We start from the raw sequence: 27496 nt of genomic DNA on the forward strand, positions 1-27496 counted from the left end.
GGAGAGGGGAGAAGATGGGAAGAGGAGTAGATCAGGGCAGGGTGGGGCTTCATGGGGAAGAGGTAGGGCAGGGGAGGTTCTGGCACTCCTGCTGGAGTGTCCGGTTTTTAAATATTACCAAATTGGCAACCCTAATTTTAGGTTGTCTGTCAACATTATCCTCTGCAATTTCAGAGCATTGTAAAAAGGCTTTAGCTACATGACTGCCATTGAACTTAATAGGAAGCATTTATAGTGCACTGTAATTGTACACAGCAAAAACATCATGTAATATTTTCAAAACTGAGAGATGGAAAATCAAATGTTTAATACATTTTGATCACAGAAGTTAGCTCCAATATTACATTTTAGATACATCTATTTACACATTCTAGTTTTTCACTGAATTATAAATATTTGATGTGAAATATAATAGAAGAGACACAGAATTAGGAAATACACTGTGAAATAGTAATTGGTATTATGTTAGGTAAAGTACAAGCAATCTTAATGATTAAGGGTTTGGTATGTGTTCACACAGGGGCCTCTTAAGGTCAGAATTCCAGATGAGACATTGTAAACTGAACAGTTAAGATGCCCTTAAGTGAAACATCTTCTTGTGCACTGATCTCCAATAAAGATAAAGGACCAGACTGGATCTTAGTTACATTAGAGTAAATTCAGGGTCACTCCATTAACTTTGATGGCACAATTCTGGATTTACGCTGCAGTATGTGAGAGCTGAATGCCCCCCCCCCCCCCAGTGCCTCAACAAGTTCCACAAAAATGTTAATATTTAATTATATATAAAATACGTGGGCATGTTTAACTCAGGAACAGGGTGGTGCTTAAAGATCTGGCATGCTGTTTAAGAGTAGTTTTGAAAGCCTCTCAGTCCTCCAATGGCTGCTTTTTGTTCAGTGAAGGATGGTCTCTTCCTGTAAAGTCATGCACTGGAGCCTCCTGCTGGAACATGTGGCACACTGTCTGGAAAATGAGGGAAGCTGCCTCAGCATGGATCCTCCTTACACAGGCTATGCTGTTAGTTGAACAGCTCTGATATGGGATGCAGTTACATGTATTTTGCTTTAATTAGTTGTATAGTCTTGCTTTTGTGAGTGGAGCAGTGATCGATGTATCCCAATGGCAAACCCATCTTAACAGTGAGGCAAATCTGAGGAAGGGGGAAATTACCAATTTTCTCTAAAATATTTGGTTCATATCCTGGTGAGTCATGTAAATGAGTGTAGGGTCTTCAGGGCAGAGACCAGAAGCCTGAGTCTCCTCTCTCTTGCACTGGTGTAAATAAGGAATATTGATGGCAGTGAGAGGAGATTCAGGCCCATGCATAGGTGGTGGGAGGCTTAGTCTCCCCACAACCCCAGTCTCTCTCTGCCACAGTGTAGTGCTGCCAGAGCCATCCAGAGCATTGCTCCAGAACCTCATACAGGACAGAGCTAAGTTCTGGCACTACAAAAAATAGCCCCAGCACCCTCCCTGCCTGCCCGCTTGAGGATACTCTCTTCCTAAGTTGCTAGTGAACTCAGTCATTTTGTACTTTTTCTGCTTCCTCAATGAATGAAACACCCTCAAACTGCTTTCAGGTGGGCCTTGCAAATGTTTCTAGCATGGATAGAGGTGATTACTAACTTGGGACAATTGCTCAGCATTAATAAGGATTTTATGAATTTTACAAAAATGTGAGTTAGTCTAAGCAGGTTTGATTAAATCCAGTGGAAGAGGCTTAATGGAAGTTTGTACAAAGGGTTGGAAGAATTGCTGCAGAATGAATTAAAAAAACCTGTCAGGAAATATGAAATGTAGTTATCATTGAAAACTAGCCCTGCACAGATAAGGTTACCAGTGAGATTCCTTTGGGACTATCTCTGAGGTCTTTGTTTTTTTGTTACATAAACAACAAGAGACAGGGATAACAATCAATTTGATATCAGTAGTAAGCTGCATTATGTTCTAGATATTAGTGCTGTTTTATGGGATTTAGCTAAAATGTACTCTTTGGAGGAAAAGTAGTAAATGGCATTTAATGGGAATATGATAAGTGCAAAGTTAGAGTATACAGTACTGGCCGTGCAGAAATTATCTGCAAAATAGTATGATGGGCATATAACAAAAAAATGGAAAGAAATTTCTTTATCAAGTGAATATGTTTTTGCAGTGACAATCACAATTGTCTGATTGTTTGCAATGTGGAGCCTTAGTTTCATAAAGGCGCCCCATGAAAGCAGAGGAAGCTTTGCTTTTTATTTACAAATTTCTACAGTGCCCATGACAGTGGATGCAAAGCTGTAATGTGCCTGGCTGCTGATGCTGGAAAACAGTTTGCATATATAATCCCTACTTTTCATATGCTAATTGTTTCCCAAAACATTCCCCTTTGGGATAACATTTCTCCTTCTTAGTCATTGCTCAAGGTTGTTTTTTGGTTTGAAATTTTGAGCAAAATGCCCATCAGCCATTTTCGAGTTGAGACAATAAAACAAAATGCAATATTCCAAAGGTTAAAAAAATCTAATCTGATTTTTCTAAAAACAAGAGACTGGAAAAGTGTCTGTGTGTGCAAGGCACTGTTCTAAGATTTATTGGATCTGGATACAATGACTGGCTCTGTCACTGACTTCCTTTGTGGCCTTGGGCAAGTCTCTTAACCTCTCTATGCCTCAGTCTCCCAAGAGTAACAGGGGAAGATGTTAATAATTACCTTTGTCTGTCTCGTCTATTTAGATTGCAAGTCCTTTGTCTATGTCTTAGCATGTGTACACACCTAACACAATGGGGCCCTGATCTCAGTTAGGACTTTTAAGTGCTACGGTTATACAAACAATAAGAACATACTTGAATTTTGAAAAATGGTATGATCCAGATTCAATAATATCAGGGATTATTTTGGCTCTGTGCTTGGTTTGGGTTAAAAACAATTTACAAATATGAAAGATACAAGAGGGTTCTGCTACGATTCATTTTAGAAGCATCTAAGGGCTTCTCTACACTGGCAATTTACAGCGCTGCAACTTTCTTGCTCAAGGGTGTGAAAAAAGACCCCCCCTCCCCCGAGTGCAGCAAGTTCCAGCACTGTAAAGCACCAGTGTAAACAGTGCCCCAGCACTGAGAGCCACGCCCCTCATTGAGGTGGTTTTTTAGAGCGCTGGGAGACCTCTCTCCCAGCACTGCACCGCAACCACACAAGGCATGTTAAAGCGCTGCTGTGGCTTTAGCATTGCCAGTGTAGACTAGACCTAATGCTGTCACTACGCCTTCTTCTGCCTAGCCTGAGTAGATGGTTGGGAATGGTGGGAAATGTATCTCTTCCCCATCCAATTTACCACAAGGAGGTGTGAATGTCAGGGTCTAGGGTCCTGTTAACGTTAGAGAAATTTGCACTAATATAAGATGTAGTTGCAATGATACAAACCTCTAATGTGGATGTGCTGCATAAATGTAAACTGGGGATGACTTAATCACCCTGCTATTCATCAGTGCAGTGCATCTACATTAGGAGTTTGCACTGGTGTAGCCACATTGGTGTAGTTACACGGGTGCAAATTTCTCTAAGGGTTTATCTGTATGTAAAATGCTTCTCTAATATGCCAATACAGCTAAAGGAGAAACAAACAAACAAACCCTCCCCCACAGTGTGGATGCAGTTCATATTGGTATAGCTTATTCCAGTTCGGAAACCAAAATAAGCAATACCGGTGTAAGACACCTTTATACTACTGTAAGTGCATGTACACTAGGGCTTTCACCTGTATAGCTATGTCAGCAAAACATCACACTCCTAACCAACAGAGTTATATTGGTAAAACGTAAGTGTAGACCAGGCTTCACTGGGGTATGTTATCACTGCAGAGTTAACCTGGGCTCTTACTCACTGGTAACCCAGCTCCTGTCCACACACAAAAACCTCTCATCTGAGCGTTAGTGTTGCATTCAGTCCTGGGTAACTGATCAGTGCTGGGATATAGGCGAAAGCTTGAGTGATGCTTTATCTCATGCTGGTAACACATCTACTTTGCAGTGAGGACGCAGGCTAAACTACTCCAGTGCTGATAGTCCTCCAGTGTCTTCCCACAGTTCCCCCCAGGGCACCCCAAAGAACAGACAAATTCTCCCACAATTCACTGGGGAAGAGCCATATAGAGCAGTTCAGCTTGCTGCAGCACAAAGAACCATGGGATATGCCCTCAGAAATGAAACCCACACACATGGGTGAGTGCAGCAGCAGTGAAGACACTCACTCGGGCAGGGCTTTGCAATGTGGCTGCTCACACGTGGGCTAGCACAAGCAAAGTGCTCAGACCCCTGTGCCAATCACCTTGGGTGAGCTCTGCAGTAAAGACATACCCATCAAGAGGCCCTAACAGGATATTTCTCATTCTTGATTTTTTAAAAGAAAAAGAAACAGTTTGGAAAATAAATACTGAAGCCTGACAATATTGAGTTGACGTATGCCCGCAGCCCCAAAAACCAGGACATACAAAAGTTTAGCGGAGTAGAGCAGAGCTGATGTTGCTATCAGAAATGTAATTTCTGCATTTTGTAACTGTTTATGGTTTTAACGTCACAGTTCTAATGTTGCATTAATGCGGTTTTCTACTTTTCATTTAGAAATACAGTTGTATATCCTCTTTCATAATTATACTTGCCATTGTTTGGTAGTGCTCTTTATAGCTCGCCTAATCTTTTGTTCCTTCAGATGATTGGAACATTAATAATTCCATAAAAACTAGGCATGACAGTAAGCCTCCTTTTTTAACTTTTGGACTGTGATTTTAATTTTTTTTTAACTTAAATTTATTCATGGACAATCTCCCCCCACCCTCCCCAAGAAAAAGTAGTTTTGTGGTCAATATAGTATAAAGTAAATTTGTATTCTTAATTATTGGAGAGAGAATACTGATAAATACTAGATTGCAGCACTGCAGCTAATAGAGTTGTGTGTATATTTATCAGCTTTATGAATGCATACATTTTACTGCATTTCATTTTCAAGGACCACTTAAGTGTTAATTGTCCAAACATGACACATTGGTGAGCAATGATTGTGCAAATGCATTCTTTGGAAACAAATTGGCCTTAACAGCAGCACTGAAACGGCGTTGAATAGCTCATTTAAGAGCCAGATACTATGCCACTCCTATTCACATTGAGTAGTTCATTATTCTATGAGTAGTTCCACTAAGGTCACTGGAACTAGAAGAGGAGTAAGGTACTATTCAGTGTTAGTGTTGCCAAGTCTCTGGATTTTATTTAGAGTTCTGGGCTATTTGGTGTTTTCCTTAAAACTCCACCTCCAGGAGTCATGTGATAACATGAGAATCTCAGCTTTCATTAAGAAAGAAAAAGTACATTTCTAAGCTTCATGGCTGAATCCTAAAGATCAAAAACCCAGATAAATAATATGAACCCAACATTTATTATTCTTTAAATCTCATGATTAATCCAATCTGAATTTTTGCGGGGCCTGACTAATGAATTTTTAGTGTTTGGCATAGTCATGTGGGTGACTAACGAATGGCAGAATCAGGTCCTTATGTTCTATGTAACCCTAATATCCTAAATCTGGATTTCATTTTAAATTGCATACTATTCCCATTATTACATTGTGTTCTTAATCAGCGTATAGTAGCAATGATAAGAGTCTGATTATAGTTGTATAATTATGCCTAAAGATGGTCTTCCTCAAAACTGTGCTCTCTGTCCTGCTGACCTTGCTCATGTGATGGTCCCATTCACTTACATAGGAAAAGGACTGTAGGACAGAAACAGTTTGGCCCCTTATTTGATGTTTTGTGGTCTTGCTGTGTGCTCTGGCAGAGGATGGTGGAGACAGGAGAGTAGCACAAGGAACCCTTTGTTTTCAGTAAGTTCTCCACAGTGTTATTCACATTCGTACCTGCTGTGTGCAACCTACAGTCACACAGTAGGAGTCAAAGTCAAGGGAAGTCCACAGCGCAGATGCTTATCTTAAGATTTCACTCATAATATCAGGAAGGTTTATTTAATTAGAACTGGAGCAAAACTTAGTTTTGTTGCTGTTTCATAAAACTTGGTTACATATGACCTAGGGAATTGTTTTAAGTTAATTTGAATATTATGCAATATAAGATCCCTTATAAAAGATTTACAGTGAAAATGTTTCTCTTTATGTAATGCTGCGTATTGCAGAATGTTAATTTAAGGCCACATTATGATTAGCCCTCATGTGGCTACAGAGATGGGAGGGATGTGGCTGCCATATGGGTCAATTATTGTTATTGGCCCTGCACTCATGGGGACACAGAGGCTGCTATAGGGCCACAGGAGCTTCCCTGGGGAAGCGTGGTGTTCCAGGGTAGCACTACCTCCCCATCTCCTCCTTGTCCTCCTGGCTACAATAAGCCTAGCTGCAGGAGTCTAGGAGAGTTGGCCACCAGTTCCATATGTGCTTAGGGTAGAGGGCCGCTGCCACCTCTGCCCATGTTCTCCTTATTGGAAGGACTCTACTCCTCATGGAACAAGGCCAGAAAGGCATGTTTTTAGGGCTTGATCCTGCACCCACTGAAGCCAATGGCAAAATTCTCAATGAGTTAGGGTAAAATTTTCAAAAGCACGTAGGTGACTTCAGAGATTAAGTTCCATTTTCAAAAGTGATTTAGGCACTTAGGACCCAAAGTGTCTTTGAAAGTCAGTGCGACTTAGATGCCTTTTGAAATGGGTCATAGATCCTAAGTCACTTAGGCTCTTTTAAAATTTTACCCTTAATCCCTGATCCGTTTCCCACTGAAGTTAATGGCAGAATTCCTACGGCCTTCAATGGGAGCAAGGCCTGTCTTTTAAATAGAAGCAGGATCTGGGCCCTTGGAGGCACAGAGCTAAGTATTAAATAATTTTTCTCTCCCTATGCTACTTTATAGGCAAAGGAGGGGAATGTGTTTTTAAAATGAGATGTGAAAAAGAAATCAGGCTGAAAAGGCACCGAACCGAGGGTTTTCCCCAAGATTTTACTTAACACTATTGGCAACAGATGGCTTTATGCCAAAGGGCTGGGGGAAGGGGTCAGCCATTGGAAATTAAAAAACAAGATGCAGCTTAAATTGTTTACTTTAGGATTACTTTAGATTAAGTTAAAGGTTAAGAGAGGCTTTCCGTGAACGGGCTGCATGAGGGTAGAAAATGAAGCTGTGGTGGGGCTGCCAGCTTTTAAGACCAAGGGAAACCCAGAAAACCTGATTTCAGTGTTGGTCGTAGCATGCAGCAGATGGGGGTATTACAGAAAGTAGCCTCTGCACGTTCGTAGTAAGAAGCAGTCATATCCAGTGTTCAGCTGTTACCGGTTTTTATGGAAGGAGCCTATCTGCTCTAAGGATGAAATGGCTGCTGCATTTCATTTTAAATAAACAAGCTCTTTGGGACAGGGGCTCTTTCTTTACCTGATGTAAAGTGCCATGGGCACCAATGCACCATATAAGTCAGAATAAAATAAATATTTTTAAAAAAGATTGAGTGGGTAGGAAAAGCATTTTAAAATTGCAGTATTTTTGAACTACATCAACTAAAAAGTTCCTGAGTAATTAAAATAATTTTGAAGCAAAACACATAATGACAGACATGTAAGTTGAGCTTGTTAAATCATATGACTCATGAACTGATGAAAAACAAGGTTTATATTAGAAATGGCTGATGATCAGTAACTATAACAGTAACTTTATCTGAGTGACTCTTAATATAGGGCTTGATGCTAAACTATTCATAGTTTATTAAAGGTCTGATATGAAGGGATAAACTAGAACTGGGTTATATGGAAGGTAGAATCAGCTGATGTGGGGTGGATTAGAATGCTCTTTGAACGTAAGGCCGCGCATAGCTAGTGCTCAGAGTTTCAGCTTAGTGTTCCCAGTTCAGCAGCTTTGATTTATTCAGCCGAGGGAATCAGTGTTTGTCAGCTGGAATAAATATTATCAGCCTATGTACAAGCTTTCAAGTAACATCTGGACTTCTGTGGTGCTGAAATGGCTTCCCTCCTGGCATCTGAGATGTACCATGTGGTAGGAAGTGAAACTACTTCACAGAGTTGCCGGCTGACACAAATGGGTTTGTACCTGGTTTAGAGTTTGATACTTGAAGTACCTTTGAAAAGAATTAGAGGATGTGCATCTTGTTGAGAGTGATGGTTGTAGCTGTGCTAATTACCGTAGCAGATGTTGCCGGTGCTCTGATCTGTTTTGCTTTATGAGATTATTTGAAAAAAGACATAACAATGTTGTATGATCAGTTTGGGTATAGAAATGAAATAGATGTAATTTAAATGGCAAGTAAAATCCCAAATGTCTGCTAAATTTTAACAGATTTTTTGCATTATTCATTGTTTAAATTTCAATAGTTCCTCTGTCATGTTTACCCTTCCCTTTATATTTATGACATCCTCTTTTCAGAAATTCTTTGCATTCAGAATTATTTTATTATTTTTGATTACTCTGTAAATGGTTTCATTCTACTTTTATAAAAGATGTGGTCTTTGAGATTTATTTTTGATCTTGATGCAAGACCTTTGTTACATCATGAGTGGAAGGGGGTACATTTTTGTATGTATGTGGTAGTTTCAGAGAAACAAGTAAGATTTTATGTCACTGGATTTTTTAAAAATGTTTATTCGGTTCCAGGTTTAAATAACCCATAGCTGATTTTTCAAAGGTTAGAAAACCATTTATAAATGAGACATATTTGCAAGGCACAGCTAGAATACAGCTTAATGCACTTGAGTTGCCTTCTTGAATCCTAATGGTGAGTGACTGTTATATCTTGGTTCTGCTTTTATATAAGCCTTGGAGCTACTGGTTCATTCATGCTGTTCACAAAACAAAACATAGTTCTGCATGTAATTGTAAGACTTCTTGTGCCGAACCTGAGTAAACAGTTAAGCGCCAGTCAGTACAATACCCGAATATTGTGTGTGTAGTTTTGAGTGTAAAGATTAAATTAAAGTTCTGAAATTAATCATTATGTTAACTTTACATGATTGATATTTTGTTAACACTTAACACAATAATCTAATGATGATGATAATCATAGTCTGGTTATAAGGAATCTTTTCTACTCTGATTTTGAAGACTGTCAAAAGCAAGTTCTCAAACCTTTTAAACCAATAGGTTTTTTTTACAGTTATCAAATTTTCTTTGCTTCCTTTTAATTTGAAATTAAAACTTTATAGCTTGTTTGCAATACATTATATTAATGTTTTGTTTGCATTTCCAGATACAACTGTATCATCTTCCATTGATAACATTAAATCTCTTCTCAGCAATACAGAAATTAAGTTATAATTGAAAATCCATTTTCAAACATCATAAAAATGCATTCCTAGCCCTTTCTCATCCCCTAGAAATTTTTTTTTCCTATAATGGAGAAATATCTTTACTTTTTTAAAATTTAGCACACCTCTTCATGGGAGAGTAATTTTATCCTTCTAGCAAAAGTAGCACACCCATTCCAGAATTGGTAGTTTATCTAGAGTAGCCTACCACTCAAGAAGCACTTGATTATATAAAACAGTATAATCACCACAGAAAAGTTTCCTTAAAGTAGCATTCCTTTTCTAAAATCAGTTGCTCTTCTAGAGTAGTAGATCCTTTCCCAAATCGTCTATTTGGTTACAGGAACATACCTCTTCCATATGTCATTTTATCAATAAAAGCATTCCTGAGTTCCCTGTTTCTCTAGCGCTTTATTCTTAGGCATGCGCCTTTATTGGATGTGTGTATCTTATTCTGTTTTTATTGAAGGGTGTAAGTTCTGTTTTGCTTGTTTAAAAGATTATAATTAGCATATTAAAAAGCTGAGTTGGAGAAAAGGATTTTGGTTGTTTGGTGTGTATTATTAAATACACAGCAGCAAGGAAGGGAATGGTTTCTTAAAGTTCAATCCCAGTGGGTATTTGAGAAGTGTGGGATTTTCTTCACCATGTGGGTCTCTTTAAAATGGATTATTTCTGTGCAGGAAGCAGCTGAAGGGAAAATATAATGGACTAGTGTTGTAGCCCCTTTACCACCCTTAGTATTTGCTCTCTGATGTCATTTGCTTGAAACTCTACAACTCCAACTAGAAAAGTTGTCTAGGATTAGTGATGGCATTTGATAAATGGGTGGGAAATGGAAGATGTGTGGTTGGAATAGGATTTCTTCATCTCTTTAATTTATCTCTCTGTGAAGTAGATATCTAGGGATGAGATTCTGCCCTCAGTTACACCTGTTCAGACCCATTGAAGTAAATGGGCTAGATTCTTAACTCAGCTAATCTTGTGTATATTTCAGTACGTGTGTGTGAGGTGTTGCTTCACTCACTGCTAGGATAGCACCCCTTCCTGGCCATTCTGGGGATTAGCTCCGTGATGTCAACACCCCTTCCCACAGTTGCATGCTGTCTCTCTGTCATCCTGCAGCCCCTCTCTTGCTCCAGGAACCACAGCGCCCTCTTTGTGACTCGGGCCTCCAGCCAGGTCACTCAGCATTCCCAAATTCCAGGGTATAGTCCTTCAAAGCCTCTGTCACTCCCACAGGGACCCAGGCCATCTTCCAGTTCTCTGCCCCGCAAGTGCCATTTCCCCAGTGGTGGGTAGGGGAACCCGTGCCTGCCTTCTACTCTGGGTTCCAGCCCAAGGACCCTACAAGGTCTGCTCAGTCCTCAACCTTGCTGTTTACTCCCTGGGTTGCTTCCTAATCCACATTCCATAGGCTCTCTTCTCCACCCTGCTCTCTTCTGGGTACACCCTGCTTCTGGGCCAAGCCCCTAGGGTCCTACTCTTTCCCTGGTTCTCTCCTTCCCTCTCTACTAAGCAGAGGGTGACCACAAACTTCCTCCCAGATCCCTTGCTGCTGCCAGCTTCCAGGGTTTATAATAGCCCAGCCCACTCTGCTCAGGTGAGTGGCTTCCTTGTAATCAAGGCTCTCCATGCAGCCTATATCTCCCTGGTTTGCTGCTTAATTGGCCCATCTGGTCTCCATTAACCCCTTCAGGGCAAGTGTGGGGTGGACACCCCATCAGTGTGCAAGTAAGAATTATTCATGTGGGTAGGAGTGGTTGGATTAGATCCTTTGTAGGTCTAATTGAGTTCTGAAATCTCTCTAGAAATATGAGTTTACTGTGGCTCTCAAATGGAAGAGTGATATTGTATAACTGTTAAGGCAGTGGTAACCTTGAAGATTAACTACAAAGCAAAAAAACAACCTTGTCTCATCTCTGCACCCTTTTTCTACCTTTTTGATGCATAACATTGTCCTCAAAACTTTTGTCTGTTTGTTTCTTTCATTCAGTCCTCACTTCCCCTGCTCCCTTCACCCCGCAGACCTTAGCAAGATCTGCAGCATCTGTAATATGAATTCCAGTTCAAACTCGCCTCCAGCTGAGCCATAGAAAATCTAAGGGCTTATCTATGTGAGAAAGTTACCAGTGTAACAAATGGTTTTTTTAACTGATATATCAACCTTTGGAAAAGGCAGTATGGACAGTTGTATTTAAGTCCATGCTTGGACCGTTGTGATTAGGTAAGCCTGCTCCTAGGCTAAAGCTAAATGGCAATAAGCCACTTGAAATCAGAGTGTCAGCACAGTCTTTTGCAGCGGTAAAATTATTTGTTTAAATTCACACCTTAAGTTATAGCAGTGCAACTTTCTCAAGTAGATAAACCCTAAGAGAGAATATCCTCCTGTGCAAAATTCTGTGCATACATTTAGTAGGGATGAACCTGAGCTCAAACAATCTTAAAGACTGGGGATGATTGGATCTGAATTCAATTCCAAAAAGAGTGAGTTCAGGCCCATCACTAGTATATAGAGAATCAGACCTCAAGGATTGTCCTTTGCTTAATAATTGCCTAATAATTTATGCAAAATTAATGTATTTTTTTTAGTGTACAGTGGTCTATTCCTGTTCCAGATCATGTCTCCCGTTTGTTGATTTGTTTCTTCCTCCATCGTCTAAGGCTTGTCTGCACAGGAAAGCTGTACCAGTAGAAGGAAGGTTGTGAATTAAACCACTATAATTATACCTGTATAACTCCCCAGGTAGACACTTATTAATGTATAAAATGACCCTTTTCTAGTTTAGCTTTTGTTGTTTTGGAAGTGGAAGCCACTTTTATTCCAGCAGGAGTGATTAGAGGTATCTGCAGCATGCGTAGACATACCTGAGCTAGCTTTGATCTAGCTAGCTTGAGTAACAAAAGCAGTGAAGCAGCAGGGTTGGCAGCAAGGGCTAGAAGCCGAAGTATGTAACCAAGGTCCTGGACATGTTTGTACTCCAACAGCTAACCTGTGCTGCCGCCCACGCTGCCACAACTTCACTGCTACTGTTTTCAAGCTAGCTAAATCAAAGCTCGCTTGGGTACAGCTATATGTTCTGCACTCACAGACCTGATTGCAGTGTAGACATAACCTACGTAGACACTTTTGTATGATAACTACACTGGTATAATTATATAGGGATAACTCTAAAAATCTCCCATGTTGGCAAGCCTTAAGGTAATTGGGTTTGGAGTTTAAAATCTGAATCTAGGGTACTGTGTTGTTTACCATTCACCAGGCTTGTCTCTCAGAAGAGAAGGGAAAATAAATGTTTTTAAAAGTGGAGCCCACTGCCAGCATGCTTCTGCATTTCTGTGCAGCTCACACCGAGTCCCCTCCTCCAGCAAGACAGTACAGTCAACAGAAACATACTACTTCAGATTCAGCTCTTAAACAGGAAAATTATCATGGGGTCTGACACTGGACTCACAAGCAAAGGGCTTTTATGTGGGAGCAGTGAGAGAGCCGGGGACGATGGACTTTTCATTTGTATGCTAGAAGTAGAGCCTGGGACACCATCCTGGCCATGGCCAGCTGATACAAAAAATAATTGGCTTTGGGTCAGTATCAGTGTCACTCATCACATTGGCACCTCCTACTGGTGGTTTCAGGAATTAGCTCTGATCAGCAGGTGTGCCCTCCAGTGGTAGTGGCTCACCTGTCCTCATCTCCACCTGCAGACCCATCGAAGTTCCAGTCTCACTGCCTCCAGCCATGTCACAATCCAGGTTCCCCCCTTCTGGGGGACTCCTTCCGCAACAGTTCAGCTGCTCCGCGCAGCGGCTTGGCAGTCCATACCCTGGCCACTTCTTCAGTGGTGAGTGCGGGAAGAAAACCAGGCCCGCCCACTACTCCAGGTCCCAGCCCAGGGACCCAGGAACAACAGCTTCTCACTGCCCCTCTTTCTTTTTTCACCAGTCTGTCTCAACCCCCTGGGCCGCTTCCCTGCAGCCCCAGCACCTTCAACTCCTGCCTCTGGCTCCTTCTTCCTCTTTCCAGGGCCTTGGGCCTGCAACCACTAGCAGCCCTGTTCAGGGTGCTACTCTCTGCAGCCTTTAGGAAGCCAGTCCCCTCCCTTGGGCTTCCTGCAGCAGACTCACTTGCTCTGGCCTGCAGCTTCCTTTTATAGGGGCCGGCTGGGCCCTGATTGGCTGGTCCAGCCACCGTCCTAATTGGCTGCAGCCACTGCCCTAATTGGCTGTTTCCTTGCAGCCGTCCAGGCTGGATTTTAACCCTATCAGAGCCAGTGCAGGGCAGATGCCCCATCACAGAAGGAGTAGTGAACTTGTCCACCTTTACTCATCAGTTTTTGGCCATGTGGATCTGTGCTGAGGGGACACGCTGGCCACATTTACCTTTGAGCTGAGTTGCAAATCCCCACCTTGGAGAACTTGGGTATGCCAATGTGTTATGGAATCCTCCTTCCTGAAGTCTCCGCTGCTGCTGGAAAACCACAACTTGTAATCTGCTTTAAGCCCTTCCTTAGGTGCTTAGGACATTTCACGATTTGACCCACAGAGAAAAGAACTCGCTAATGTCACAGGAAGAGGAGTGGAAGTGTGCATTAATCCTTGCTGCTGAATTGAGGAGAATGCTGGAGCAAGGAGTGGAAGGAAGAGGATAAAGTGAACTGTAAAGAGGGAAGCTCAGGTGCAGCTCTGGAACCAGGGGAACTGTAGCAGGAAGCAACGTCCTAGAGGTAGCTGGAAGATGAAGCTAGAGTGCTTTAACTATGAGGAAAAGGAGAAGCTTGGATTAATTAGAGATGAGGGAGCAAAGTGATTTAAGAAGATGGAAATGTAGTCAGAGCAAGCAGAGAGAGAGGCAGTCTTGACCACCACATTATACAAGCTGAGGAAGGGAGGGATGAGAACAGGGTAGAAAAGAGGAGGCTATGGTTATCAAGGCAAAAAATCGTCACTGTAGAAATATCCATGATGCTTGGCTGGAGAGGTAGATGGAAGCTATCAGAGCAGGTACTAGAGTTTTGGCAATAGGAAGAGGAGAAAGGATGACATCTAGAATTACTGTAAAGAGAAAAGTGACAGTGTCTAATAAGGGTAAGTGTGTAAGGGGAAAAGGAAAGATTACATGGTCATAATTCCACTCAGGGTTCTGGTGGGATCAAGAACCAGAAGAGGTAAGCAAGCGGGGTTTGTGTGCCCATTAGAACACAATCCTGGAACTATAGCTTTGTCACTGAAAATTTGCTGTTAGATTTAATTTTTTTATGTACCATCACCACTACCTCTACTGTTAATATTGTGAATGATAACATGGATCTGAAAATAAAATCCAATTTACAGAAAATAAATGTGGAACAGTAAATTAAAATATATTTTCCTTCACTATACTGTTGTTGATTTATTAACTTTTCCCTCTCCTCATTTGTTGTGAAGTCAAAAGTGCTTGACATTTTGACAGCTGACTTTTATTGTTCTGTGGGGAGAAACTAGCCAGAAAAAAATTCATATTCAGCCCTGTCTTTCACTGCCTTTGAATGGCACCCTCCTTTCTCTTTTAGACCATTGTTATTCCTGTCAGAGGATTCCCATTGCTGACAGGTACACTGTCACCCACATGAATTGCGGTGACCCAGTGAGGTCATATCTGAATTATGAGAAATCTTTTTCCAAATTGCACTTTTGATATACAGCATTAAAAAGCTGTACTGGATAATGCACACATTTGTTTGCTTCTAGGAGAGGAAACTGTGCAACCTTGCAGAATAGAGACTACAAGAGTTAGAATAGGTCCTTTTTATTCTTCACCCAGGGCAGCAGTTACAGCTGTGTAGGTAGAGTACATTGTAGAGTACTCCAGTCAAAAAAGCGGAAGGTGAGATGATCGATTAATATACATGAAACTGAATGGGGAAACTCCAAATAAGTTCTTCTTTTTTCCAAAGCCCTTTGTTGAATTTTACATTGAAGCTCTAGACAAGTCAGCTAGATTGCTAAAATGTCAGTGCTCCCTCTATCTATATGGAACTGAAAGACAAGAGACAACAGGTTGGATTCAGAGAAGGGGAGTACAGGGAAACAATTTCCTCCAACCCTCCATTATCACTTAGTCTTATCTGAATTGAATTTCAGCAAGCCAGCCCTCATGGAGGTCCCATTCTCAACCAGACACTACCTCCTCAAGATTCATAATAATGTCATGACATAACTGAGTGTCGTCAGCTCACTATACTTCATACTTTAAAGCTACTCTAACCGGGAAGGTGTAGACTTACCCATCTCTGTTCCACCACTCCTCAGAGCCTCTGATGTAGAGGCTGGGAGGAAGGGAGCATGGCTAGACCATTAGCATGCTGCTATCTTGGGGGCATATCCAGCCAGAATCATCCAGCATCTTGGAGCCACTAATGGATCTTTGTGGCCTCTCCTGCGTAGTTGCTCTGAGGGCACATTAGGAGAAGTAGATGACACAGCCCAAAGTGCCAGGCAGTGGAGAATTAGGCCCCATGTTTCTGGTAGATTTTCCTTTACTGAAGAGTACTGAGATTGCTTTAATTTGCTTTAGGAATGAAACTGCCTCCTGGTGTTGGGAGAGCACAAAGGAGTTGTAAAGCCAGCTTGCATCCCACACTCTTTGGATCCTGTGCTGAGCACAACAGCTCATCTGGAGCTGAGCATCAGGTCCTAGGTTCTGTGCTGTTTTGTGATTAGATGTGCTACTTTGTCTTCTCCTTCTGAGAAATAAGGGTGAATATCCAAGTTAGTGCAGTTGGAACTTATCGAAACAAAAATGACTGTTTTTAATGTTCCATTTTCAGAAAGGCTTTCCATTAGCATAATCGAAGCAGCATTTCAGAAAATAATGGGATCCTATTATTGCTCATTTGTGATTACAGAGATAAGGAAGAGGCATGCTAGGAATTTATTGTCTTGCAGAAAAATTTAAAAAAAATGGTTTGTATGAGAAACTTGAAGGTGACATTTTACAGTCGTCACATATACAATTTCCATGAGACATTGTGTCCAACTCCAACTCTGCCTTTTTCTGTGTAATTTTTTTTTTAAGTGCAGGCTTGTGTGCTGTAATGGTCAGGTATTTTGTGACATTTGTGCCCAGACACAAGAATATTGATTTAATGGATGAATACCTGTGACTGAGTCAGTTTGAAAAGCAAATAAGGGTAATCCTACAATGTTTGATGGGTTCTTTGGGTTGCTATGGATTGACTATTTGTAGAGGTGAAACACCTGTAGTATAGCTGAAATGTGCCTGTTTTCATGGTGAAACAATGGCAGGGTAATGAAAAAGTGTAAAAGAGCTTTGGGACCTGATTCTCATCTCACTAGAGTGGTGTGAACTATTAGTAACTCTACAGTTACTACACAGTTATAGAGAAGTAAAACTGCTGTAAGATCAGAATCAGGTCTTTAATGTAACAAATTATAAACAATTCAAGTTTACAGATCAAAATACAGGTAACAGTATCCTGGTAGTGTAAGTTTTATAGTGCATATGCACTTTATAACAAAATCTGAAATATTTGACTGAACTACGTAATCTGCTTTAAAAAAATGTCAATAATCTCAACATAGAAGCCTTTACATTTGGACATTTGCTGTTTCCTTTTTAAAATATACAACCATCCCCCCACTCTGTTAAAATAAAATATGCACATATGCACAATCATGATATGGTGAGTCTCTCTCTAGTTCAAAATACTACAGCTTCTCTTTTGTGATGCTGCTATGAATATATTAATTGTTGGTGTCAGTAGATAATATTCAACTTTAATTTTTGATAAATCCCAACCTAAAAATATTAGTGCTGAATAAGTATCACTTATTGAACTGCTATTTTAAATCATGTTTGTATGATAGGATTTTATCTGACTGGAATTTACACATGTGAAAGCAATAGGATGTCTTTGGTGCTCATTGTTTCTGGACTTGAAAACCTGTACATGACATTTGGATTTCTGGTGATGGAAGCAGACTCCCAAGTATTTAAAGAAGCTAAACATTATTCTTTCTTTGAACAGGAATACATGGCTGTCCTGTAGAACCAAGTACCATCTTTATACATTAATAATTATTTTATATTCTAAAGTGATAGATTCAGTTTTCATGCTTGCATTTAATCAGATTTTACAAAGCCTTCTAAAAACTACTCAATTTTCAATTTTATTCTCTTAGATTAATGTTTAATTCCTGTCATATAAGGTGCAAATCAAAGGTTTTATGTGGTAGCTAAATGTTTAAAAGTTGGTAAGTCCTTTTTATTAGTGTGACAAAATAGACTTTTAGTTGACTTTGTTCTAATCTTCTTTTCAGTTGAAAGATGTATGAGTGTAATGCAGTCTGGGACTCAGATGATTAAGCTGAAGAGTGGAACAAAAGGGCTAGTACGTCTCTTTTACCTGGATGAACACAGGACTTGCATCAGATGGAGACCGTCCAGAAAAAGTGAAAAGGCTAAAAGTAAATTCTCTTAACATTTCTATTGCTTGAATAATTGTGCACTGGAATATGAATTCACATGGTTGATAGAGAAAGCTGTACTTTACAGTATGTATCTTTCAGTTTATAAACTCTTATTAGTGATACTTGTAAATGTGATATATTTATAAACACTTATTGACCATTTTTGCACAATAAATACATTGTGAAAGGCACTGTTATTGCCAGAAAAAATTACATATTTCTGTTAATATTAGCAATTTAGTAGCATGTTGGCATACATGCACTGTACAGTACAAATGCCAGTTTAACCATGTAGTAATATTGCCAACAAATTACTTTATAGGATAGATCTGGCATAAATTGACCAGGAGAAGACTGTTGGCCTTAGTACACTGTCCTCATATGGGAAGATAAGAGCCTACAAATAAATACATTTTCTAAAATAGTCCAGATACTAGCTTAAATCTGTGTAATATCTTATATCCTGATCCAACTCCAGATTTAAAAGAAAAGGAACCAGAAATGTTAAGCTAATTTATAGAAGTCCTTATTGTTATTAACATATTTAGTGAAAAGGCCACATCACATTTATTTAGAGCCAGATTCCACCTAGACCTTATCCTGGTGCACAGTGTGAGGAGAGGGTGTAAGGAGTGTGACGCATGTAAGAGCCAAGCAGATATCCAATCCCTGCACTCTGTGTGTTTATAAACACTGCTTCAACTGGAGTTTGGCAAAAACATCCTGGAAATATTTCTGCTGTCTTAAGGTTTGGTGACAGATTGCTTGTGGGCCAGATTGAATCTGACAGCATCAGGTGACATGCCCACAGCATATTTTTGCTGTTATTTAAGAACAGAAGGGATGAGTGAATTTGGCATTATTGATCTTTAAAGCGCAGTTCTGCCCTGAAAAGTGACTATAAAAATGTTACTGAGGGGTTCCACGTATATTGTCTCTCCTTGAGTGCTGTTTAAAATGCACTAAGTTTCCAAGTGAAATTATGGGTCATTTCAATTGCCAACCCTGCAAATTCAATCTAAATGGAATGTCAGGCTGGGTTATTCCATTTTGCACATCATCACCACTAACAACAATTTGGCAGGCTATATTAAATCAAATACACCCATGTATTCCCATTGTTTTCAGATTATTTTCTTGGTGACACCTATGGGTTTCCCTAGGTGTAAGTAATTGGAATTTAGTGAATTATCTGTTGATGATGCACAAGAAGAAATAGAATCCAGCTTGTCTTCTGTTAACTGTGTTTGCTCTACAGGGCCAGCAGGAGTAAAAACCAATAAAACAACTTTATTTTTGTCACTCAACAGCTAAGAATGAGGACGCACAAGGAGCAAATCTGTTGTGTAAGAAGATGCCAATTTTACATAATCACTTTCAGGGCCATCCCTAGCCATTTTGGTGCCCTATACATCGCCCCCATGGGTGGGGGGGGGGAAGGTGTGGGGTCCCAGGCCTCCGTGGGCGTGGGGGACTGGCCCCAGGCCTTTGTGGGGGGGCGGGGGGAACAGCCCCCCAGCACGAACCGGCAGAGCGGGTTGGGGCCAGGTCGCTCAACTTCCTGCTGCCTGGTGAGTGCAGGGCAGGCCTGACCCCCCACCCACGGGGCAGCAGGAAGTGGAGTGACCTGTCCCCAGCCCGCTCCGCTCTGCTCCCCTGGCTCCCAGATTTGCGGCCTGGGAGGCAAGGGGGAACCGCCCCCGAGCACTCAGGCTGGGAGTCAGTGGTGTGGAGCGGGCTGGGGCCCGGTCGCTCCACTTACCACTGCCCTGTGAGTGCAGGGACCCGACTGCTGCTGCAGTCCTCAGGGGAGTTAGGGTGGGGCTGGGGCAGAGCAGGGGTGGGAAAAGGCGGGGCGGAGGTGGAGCAGGGGCAGGGGCTTTGGGGAAGGGGTGGAGTGGGGGTGGGGCTGGGTGGAGCAGGGGTGGGAAGAGGCAGGGCTGGGGCAGATAAGGGGCGGGGACCATGGGGATGAGGCGGAGCAGGGGCTGGAGCAGCACTCAGCTGTGTAGGGCACCAAAAGATGCCAATTTTACATAGCCACTTTCCTGGCCGTCCCTAGCCATTTTGGTGCCCTATGCAGCCCCCCGTGGGGGCGGGGGGAGGAGCTGTCCTACGCAGCTGCGTACTTTGTGTATGGGTAGGGATGGCCCTCGCCACTTTTCAGTGTAGAACCACGCCCTTAGGGCTGGGGGATGACAGCTGAGTACATTTGAAAAGAGATGCTTCGAGTTCCTATGGCAAGGCTTCAGGTGTCTCTAGCAACGTTGGAAAATAGCCCTCACTGATCCACACATGGACTGGCATTCATGTTGCCTTCATCCTCCTGTGAGGCATCAGAGAGGTCTTTGTGGGGGAAAGAAGCATGATAAGTAGTTGTACAAATAATAGTTTTTAAATGATTTCATAAACATAAAAGCACATGCTATTTTAAAATGCCTCCCTTATCCATTTTGTTTCTCTCCTGCTCCAAATTTAAACAAGATCCTTTGTCAATGAAGTATTACTACAAATGTCTCTAAATAGGGACCTGGGTGAAACCAATTGGCTTAGGCTCAGTTCAGCTAAGATGGGTGTGCTTGGCAGGGGAAAGTGTTTTTAGGGACTCAGTTGAGGAGACCTGCTCACTTATTCTCAAAATGGTTCTCAGTCAAGGAGTCTGACTGGACTCATTACTCACTGCTTCTTGGTTCCCATATAGCAGCACTGGCCAGAAACATCTTCTGTTATCTACAGTTGGTCAAGAGACTGCATCCTTTCCTTTCAAAGGTAGACCTTGTTGTGACACCCGAGACTTTCTTCACCTCAGGGCTATGTTAATGTGCTATGCTTGGGAGTCACTTGGAAGTTTCAGCTAGTGCAGAATGTGGCGTGCCTGCCTTATGTGAAGGACAGACTGCTTAAACCATAGTAAATCAGTCTGGTGTGTTATTCACTTGCTGTCAGTTAAAGGTACTGGTTGCCATCACAAAAGCCATATGTGGTCAAGGTCCCAGGTATCTCAGAGATCAGCTCTGCCCCTATGCTTCATCATAGCACCTACTTACAGAAGGGACACTTTGCCTGTCTGACCCCAAAAGCAGAGCTCACATTAACTGGTGGTAGGATGATGTCAGTAGTGGACCTTCAGCTCTGGAATGTGTTCCTGCCAAAAATCTGAACCAGAGCACTTCTGCAGTGTGATGTGTTGTAAATCTTTATGCTCAAACTTTGTAGGTACAGTTGAGTCCCCTGCCTGGTAGTCTGCCATCCTTAGTCCTTTCAAGGGAGTTAGTTTGGCTGCTGCAAGGTGCTGAGAAGTGTTCACTCCCCATTTTGGGGTAAGTGATACTTCTGTTGATCTAAATGATTTAAAGTGTGCTACATAGACTATAGAGACGGGCGTCTTATAAATGTAGTTAAATAGTCAATAATATATTTTTTTAAAACCCAGCCCACCAAATTAAGCACTGACTTCACCCTGGGGAGCTCCATTGACCTCCTTGTGCATAGCGTGTAAGTCATTGCTATATTTTGTCTATAATTTTCCAAGTATTGCAGTTAAAAGGAAACACTGCTTCTTTAATTAAACAGAGAACACAATTCAGGCCAATGTGAAAATGCTGACCCAAATTTACATGAATCATAAATAAACTCATGGGCGTGTATGACTTGGTTAGATGCCAAAGTATGGCCATCACTATTTTATTTGAATAGTACAAGACTCTACAGTCAGTTAGAGAAGGCAGTCCATTTTAAATGTTGCTTTGTATTCTTTGATCTATTCCTAAGTAGCAAATATCTGGAACAATGGACTGCCCACACTGTTTGTCCAACTGTATAATTGTAGGGGAGAAGCAGAGTTAAGAATACAGCTGTTCCTAGAAATTGCAAAAATGACCCCAGTCATTTAAGTAATAGTATCTATCTATGTATTGAAATTACCTTTTTACTCTCGCATCATTGCTATAAAGATTAGGAGCTGCAGATGGAGTGTTCAAGTAAGGTGCTTGATGGACAGTGAAGAGCCTAGAGTCTGAGTGACAGGATGTAGATGTCTTATGTGTTACCTTGGGATGACATTCCCAGTCTAGCTTAGTAGAAAGGAACCTACCTATTTTAAAAGCTTCTCTTCCGGCTGCCCTTCTTTAGGAAGGGCTAGTTACTTTGAAGCAACTAGCATTACTAATTTGGATTGTCCTGTGGGACACCGGAGGAAGGATGACAGAGAAAAGCCTGCTTAATTTCATTGCCAGATACCAAATGAAATCTATGTCTTTTCTAAGTGCTTTGAAGTAAATTTGAACATAGTGGCATTTTGTTTCTATAAAAATATTTATTTTTCAATTATTACATGACATTTGTTATTAATTTAAACAATTCTCCTGCTCCATCCCTTCTAAACAAAAACAGGGACCCAAATTGTGCCTACTGGAACTAGTGTTTTACTTAGTAAAAGGTAAGTAATTAGTTCTGGTGTTACCACTATGGCTTGGTAGTTAGTAAAAAACAGAGAAACGTTCAGGTAATAACACTTTTGGTGTTTTCATATCAGAGGGCCAGTTTGAGATTGTCAAGTATTGTCCTGGTTTTGGAACTGTGTGGAGCAATACTTCCCCTACAGGAGCACTAGGATATCTCCATGAGCGTTATGCCACTGCTGAAAAGCACAGCTGCTTTTATCTCTCTTAGGATGGTATATAGCGCATACTCCCTTATGTGACTGTTCATGTCTGCTGGCTGGCGGAAAACAGTGTGGGGGTGGAGGGTGGCAGTGCTCCATCTATTCCCTGCCCCTTCTGCAGTGAATTGCACTCTATGGGCATTTCAGGAAATAAATCCTACACTCAGGAGATCACTGGCACTGTCAGTTTTGCTGCTCAGGAATGCAAGTCAGGGGAAGCTGCTTACACACACACCCCTGCACCTGTACAAGGGCCATCTGGTGACCCAAAGTGCCCTTTCCAGTGTGAAGACTTATGAGTTTACCTTTATTTAAGAACACTTACTTTGAAAAATATAGAAGAATATGAAAATGCAAAGAAACTGGATGAACATTCAAGCAGCTTAATTTTTCTGTTCCCCTTTTCCTTGCAGTTGTAATTGATTCAATTTACAAAGTGACAGAAGGCCGACAGTCTGAAATATTCCATCGCCATACCGAGGGGAACTTTGACCCAAGTTGCTGCTTTACCATTTACCATGGCAACCACTTGGAGTCACTAGATCTGATCACCTCTAATCCAGAGGAGGCTCGCACCTGGATCACAGGACTTAAGTATTTGATGGCTGGAATAAGTGATGAGGATTCTCTTGCTAAACGACAAAGAACTCATGATCAATATCCTTTCAAGGACATTAGCTCTGGCTTTCATTTTGGTATTTTCTCATTTGTTTTATGTGGTTTGGTGTTATAGGTACTGTAGCAATGAGACGACTCACCAGTGCAGCACCTCCTCCTGGGAATTAGCTCTTTCCAGCCTTCAGAGCTCCCTCTGCAGGCCCGTGTCTCTCCTGCCGCTGGCAGGCATGACCCTCCCGGACCCCAGTGCCCTTTACCCTGGGGTGCTGCCCCAGCAGTACCCCCACACTCTGGGTCTCCCCTCCCTGGGGAACCCCCAACCCTCTAAACCCACCTTGCTTAAGTGGCTACTGCCAGTGATCATCTAGCTCCGCTCCCTGGGGCAAACTGCAGTCTGTCATGGCCACTCATCATTGGCAAGGAGGTTGGACCAGCTGCCTCTGCCTAACCCCAGGCTGCCTCTCTGCAGCCCCAGTAACGTTCTGGGCCTTTACCAAGACCTGCAGCCTGGGGGTTTACCTGGCTGGAGCTCCCCAGCTGCCTTTGCCTTTGCCTTTGCCTTTGCACCGCACCGCACCGCACCGCACCGCACCGCACCGCACCGCACCGCACCGCACCCCTTGCTCCCAGGCAGCTAACCCTCCCCACTCTAGGGCTAGAGTGAGACTCCTCTAGCTTCTGGCCCACAGCCCTCTTATAAGGGCCAGCTGTGGCCTGATTGGGGCGTGGCCCCAGCTGTGGCTGCTTCCCCCAATCAGCCTAGCTGTTCCCAGCCACAGCCCTCTCCAGAGCTGCTTTAACCCCTTCAGGGCTGGAGCGGGATGACCACCCCACTACAGGTACACGCCACCTCCCACTCAAGACAACTGAAATTTTGCCATTGATTGCACTGGGAACAAATCAGGTCATTGGTTTGTAAAATTATTGTTACAAATTAAGAATATTTTTAAATCTCCCCACTGGCTTTGTATAATAATTTTTGAAAAGATTTTCATTTCCTAAAATCAGCAATTGAAATTGCCATCATGGAAACTGATCTTTATTTTCATCTTCATACAAAGTTAGGGATTGATTGAAACTCTTGAGAGGCTCTCAACATGATCAGCCTGCATTGAGGGTACTCAGCACATCTTAGCAGATGCTCACATCTTACAGGAGTGGAGAGGGTTTCATTTTGGGGGAAAGACTATGTTAACTTTAAATCACAATGAGACATCTAGGAGATTGTGGCGATTGAGGTTAGCAGCTGGGGAAGGATGGAGGGAAACGGGTGAGGAGTGGAAGCGTCAATTGTTGATGATAAATCACAGAAAACTGCATTCAAATAACATTAAACCAATAAAAGACAGAAATATACAGGTGATGGTAAAATGTACACAGCTGACATCATTACCCTTTATTTGAAGGTTGATAGTCACAGTGGAGCTGTTTCTCGATGTTTTTGATTAAATGTTTTGGGTTTTCTTGTTAAAAAAGTGACTTCACTGACTAAGAAATCTTTCATTTTCCAAAAATATTTCAAAACAACAAATGTTTGAGAGAAAAGACAACATTTTAAAATTTTTTTCATGTGGAAAATGTCTACCTCTTAGTTTTATACTTTTTTCCTCTCCTTTTCCTCTAGAAAAATGGAGGAAAAGTTTTTTAAAAAGTTAAAAAGTGAAAGAAAGTAAGCTTCACTTTTAAAAGTAACACTTTCTGTAAGTGAGAGAAAATTATGCAAAGTAACACTTGGACTTTTTTTCCAACGGAAAAAAAATTTAAAAAGTTAGAATTTTTTTCCCTTCACACAGTCTCATTATTATAGTGCTGTATCCCTTTCTCAGGAATGAAAATGTTTGCAAAAATTTGTCAAACAAAAATACAATCACTTCATTTTGTTTGTTTGTTTTTAATTTAAAAAAAAACACCCCAAAACCCTAGTTTAAACCATCTTTCCTTGTTTGCTTTGCACTTTGTTTATACGAGTAAGTTGGATAAACAAAGGAAGGACAAAAGGTCCAATCCTACTTGGTTAGTCATATGAAAATTATTATAATTTATTATTTGTGTAGTGCCATTGGTCTCAATGGCTCTTCAAAGACGTGTTGTAAGAGAAGGTCCCTGCCTCAGAGAGTTGACAGTCTAATGCAAGCTGGGTTGCTTCAGTGTGACATGCATTTTGCTAGCTCCAGGGTTTTTTGTTTCATATTATTAATTTTTGAACTGGTTATAAAAGAAGATAATGAGGTGGGGCATGAGTGCAGGAGTGCGTGGTAGTGGTGAAAGTCTAGCAGAAAGAAGTGAGGATCTAGGGTCTGATCCAAAGCCTCTTAAAGTCAATGGGAAGACTCCCCTTGACTTCAAAGAGCATTGAATTAGGCTTTTATATTTTAGATTTAAGTGTTTTCAGTTTATGCAGGTATTTAAGCTGTGATCACGACGCCCCCAATTCAGGGAAACACTTAAGCACATGACTAACTTTATGCATGCAAATAGTTCATGGAAGCAAACAAACCACTTGATCTTAAAGTTTTGCACATGCTTAAGTACCTTGGTCAGTCAAGGCCAATAAGGTCCACATTTTTGCTCACTTTCAGTGTTCTGATTTGGTGGTGGTTACACATAAAATTAGGTGCAAAACGTTGCATAATTTTCATAATGACTGTCTTTTTCTATCAAAAGATACAATATGGCTCTATAGTTCAAAGCTATTTTATTATCTGGTAAAAATTCCAGTAGCAGGGTCACTCCACTTGTTTAAAACTGCCTCAATAGATTTGTTTTTGATTTGTTAACAATACACAGAAAAGTTACTTCGGGGTGCTTTAGTTTTGGGGCCAGTGCAGCAAGGTCTACACTGTACACTGGGTTTAGGACAGATAATTACAAACATTAAAGTGACTTAATGAATGTCCTAATCAATAAAAGAAACTGTGTAAATCTGTGAATTGCAGATAGATAGGTCCAAATTCTGCCTCGTGCTTTGCATTGGCACATTCCTCAGATGGTAGCAGGAGAGCTCGGTGGATTTGGCTGCCCCAGGTTAGGCCCTTCTGAAATATTACACACGGGCTGCTCTGCTGGTCTTCCACAAACAGGAATCATTTTGAAGGGTTTACAGTGTGTACACTAGTATTCAGAGTGTGTGGTCTGCATGCTCATTATTCACATAAAGAAAAGGAGTACTTGTGGCACCTTAAAAACTAACCAATTTATTTGAGCATAAGCTTTCATACTCTCTCTGATTTAGCAGAAGTCTCTATGCGCAACCCCCACTCCCTGCTGGTACACATTATTCTACTCCTAGTGACTTGTGCATGGTGCTGGTCTGGGCTACACTGCAGTTGTAATGTGGCCAGCAGTCCCTTCCATGCCCCTCATTCCTAGCTTTGTCCAGGACAGGATTAGGGATATGGCGTTCTGCTCAGGACACCCAGAACTGTAAGCCACTGCATTGTCCCTCTGCCTCAGCAAGTGAGAGGTTTGCTGCTGTTATACTGTGTGTCAGACCCCTGACACACCCTCCTGTTTGCCTTGCCAGCCAACCCCTCAGAAATCTGTCCATCCAAATCTTGCCTGGCAGGTAACAATCAGTGAGCCCCAGTTCTCAAGTTTCCCCGAGACGTCTCTCAGTAGGGTCTAGTTCCTCTTGCTGGACACACACACAAATTATTAAATTCACTGCCTTCAATGCATACACCAGCCTCTGAGGTTAGCTGAAGACTCAGACTTTACTTCACTATAATAGCACTGAGATAGTTTATAGTACACCTAAGAATAAGTGTATTAGCAAAGAACAGAGATTTAAATGAGACTAAGCAAGAGAAAAAGCTGGGAGATTGCAGAATGAAATGACCCTTTTACAATTCCATCTTGACTGAGACTGTAATGGAAGCCACAAAGGTGTAGATTTATCCCCAAAGAGGGTAGAAGCTTGCAGCTAGAGAGAGCGGGGGACCTGTAAGCTGGAGAAAGGTAATTGAGAATAAGTGCTTGGGAGTAGCAGGGGGGAGAGAGAGTGACAGAGAAAGTCAATGGGGTGTCTGAGAATTAAACATACACTAGTGGAATAACAGCTAAAATCAGACACAAGAGAGGCAAAGGGGGAAAGTGTTATGGACTCAGACAAAAAAATTCTGTCAGAAGTTGGCACTATTTTTAAATATTCAAAATACAATGAAATTCCTGCTAGGATAAGGGCTAACCATCAGGAGAGCTGGATTTGGTGCTTAACTATTTTATAAGATTTTGGATTTGAGTGGACTTTGCCTCTATGGGAGGAGGAGTAGGCCATGTCTTGAAACATCGGAGAGTTTGTACGTTATTACTTTTGAGTCAAATAAATACAGATGGCCAGATTTTAATTTCCTTTTCAATTACACTAGTGTAAATCCAGAATAACTGTATAAACCAAAGGAAAACTACCTTGATGAAATTATCATCACAAAGCATTGTTCTATCATTTTTCTTTTTAA

General features: G+C 41.5%; 1 protein-coding gene across 7 annotated transcripts in view; it reads left to right on the forward strand.

Moving 5' to 3' along the window:
• The window catches only part of PLCH1 (phospholipase C eta 1), a 166474-nt gene that overhangs the window by 65584 nt on the left and 73394 nt on the right, over nt 1–27496 (forward strand). For all 7 annotated transcript variants that reach the window (XM_074963720.1, XM_074963721.1, XM_074963723.1 and 4 more), the window contains 2 exons: nt 17609–17755; nt 22835–23078. In XM_074963720.1, coding sequence (XP_074819821.1) covers nt 17609–17755; nt 22835–23078 — 391 coding nt within the window. The remainder of the gene's footprint in view (nt 1–17608; nt 17756–22834; nt 23079–27496) is intronic.

The sequence above is a fragment of the Natator depressus genome, chromosome 9 (genome assembly GCF_965152275.1).
Source record: "Natator depressus isolate rNatDep1 chromosome 9, rNatDep2.hap1, whole genome shotgun sequence".
Lineage (NCBI taxonomy): Eukaryota > Metazoa > Chordata > Testudines > Cheloniidae > Natator > Natator depressus.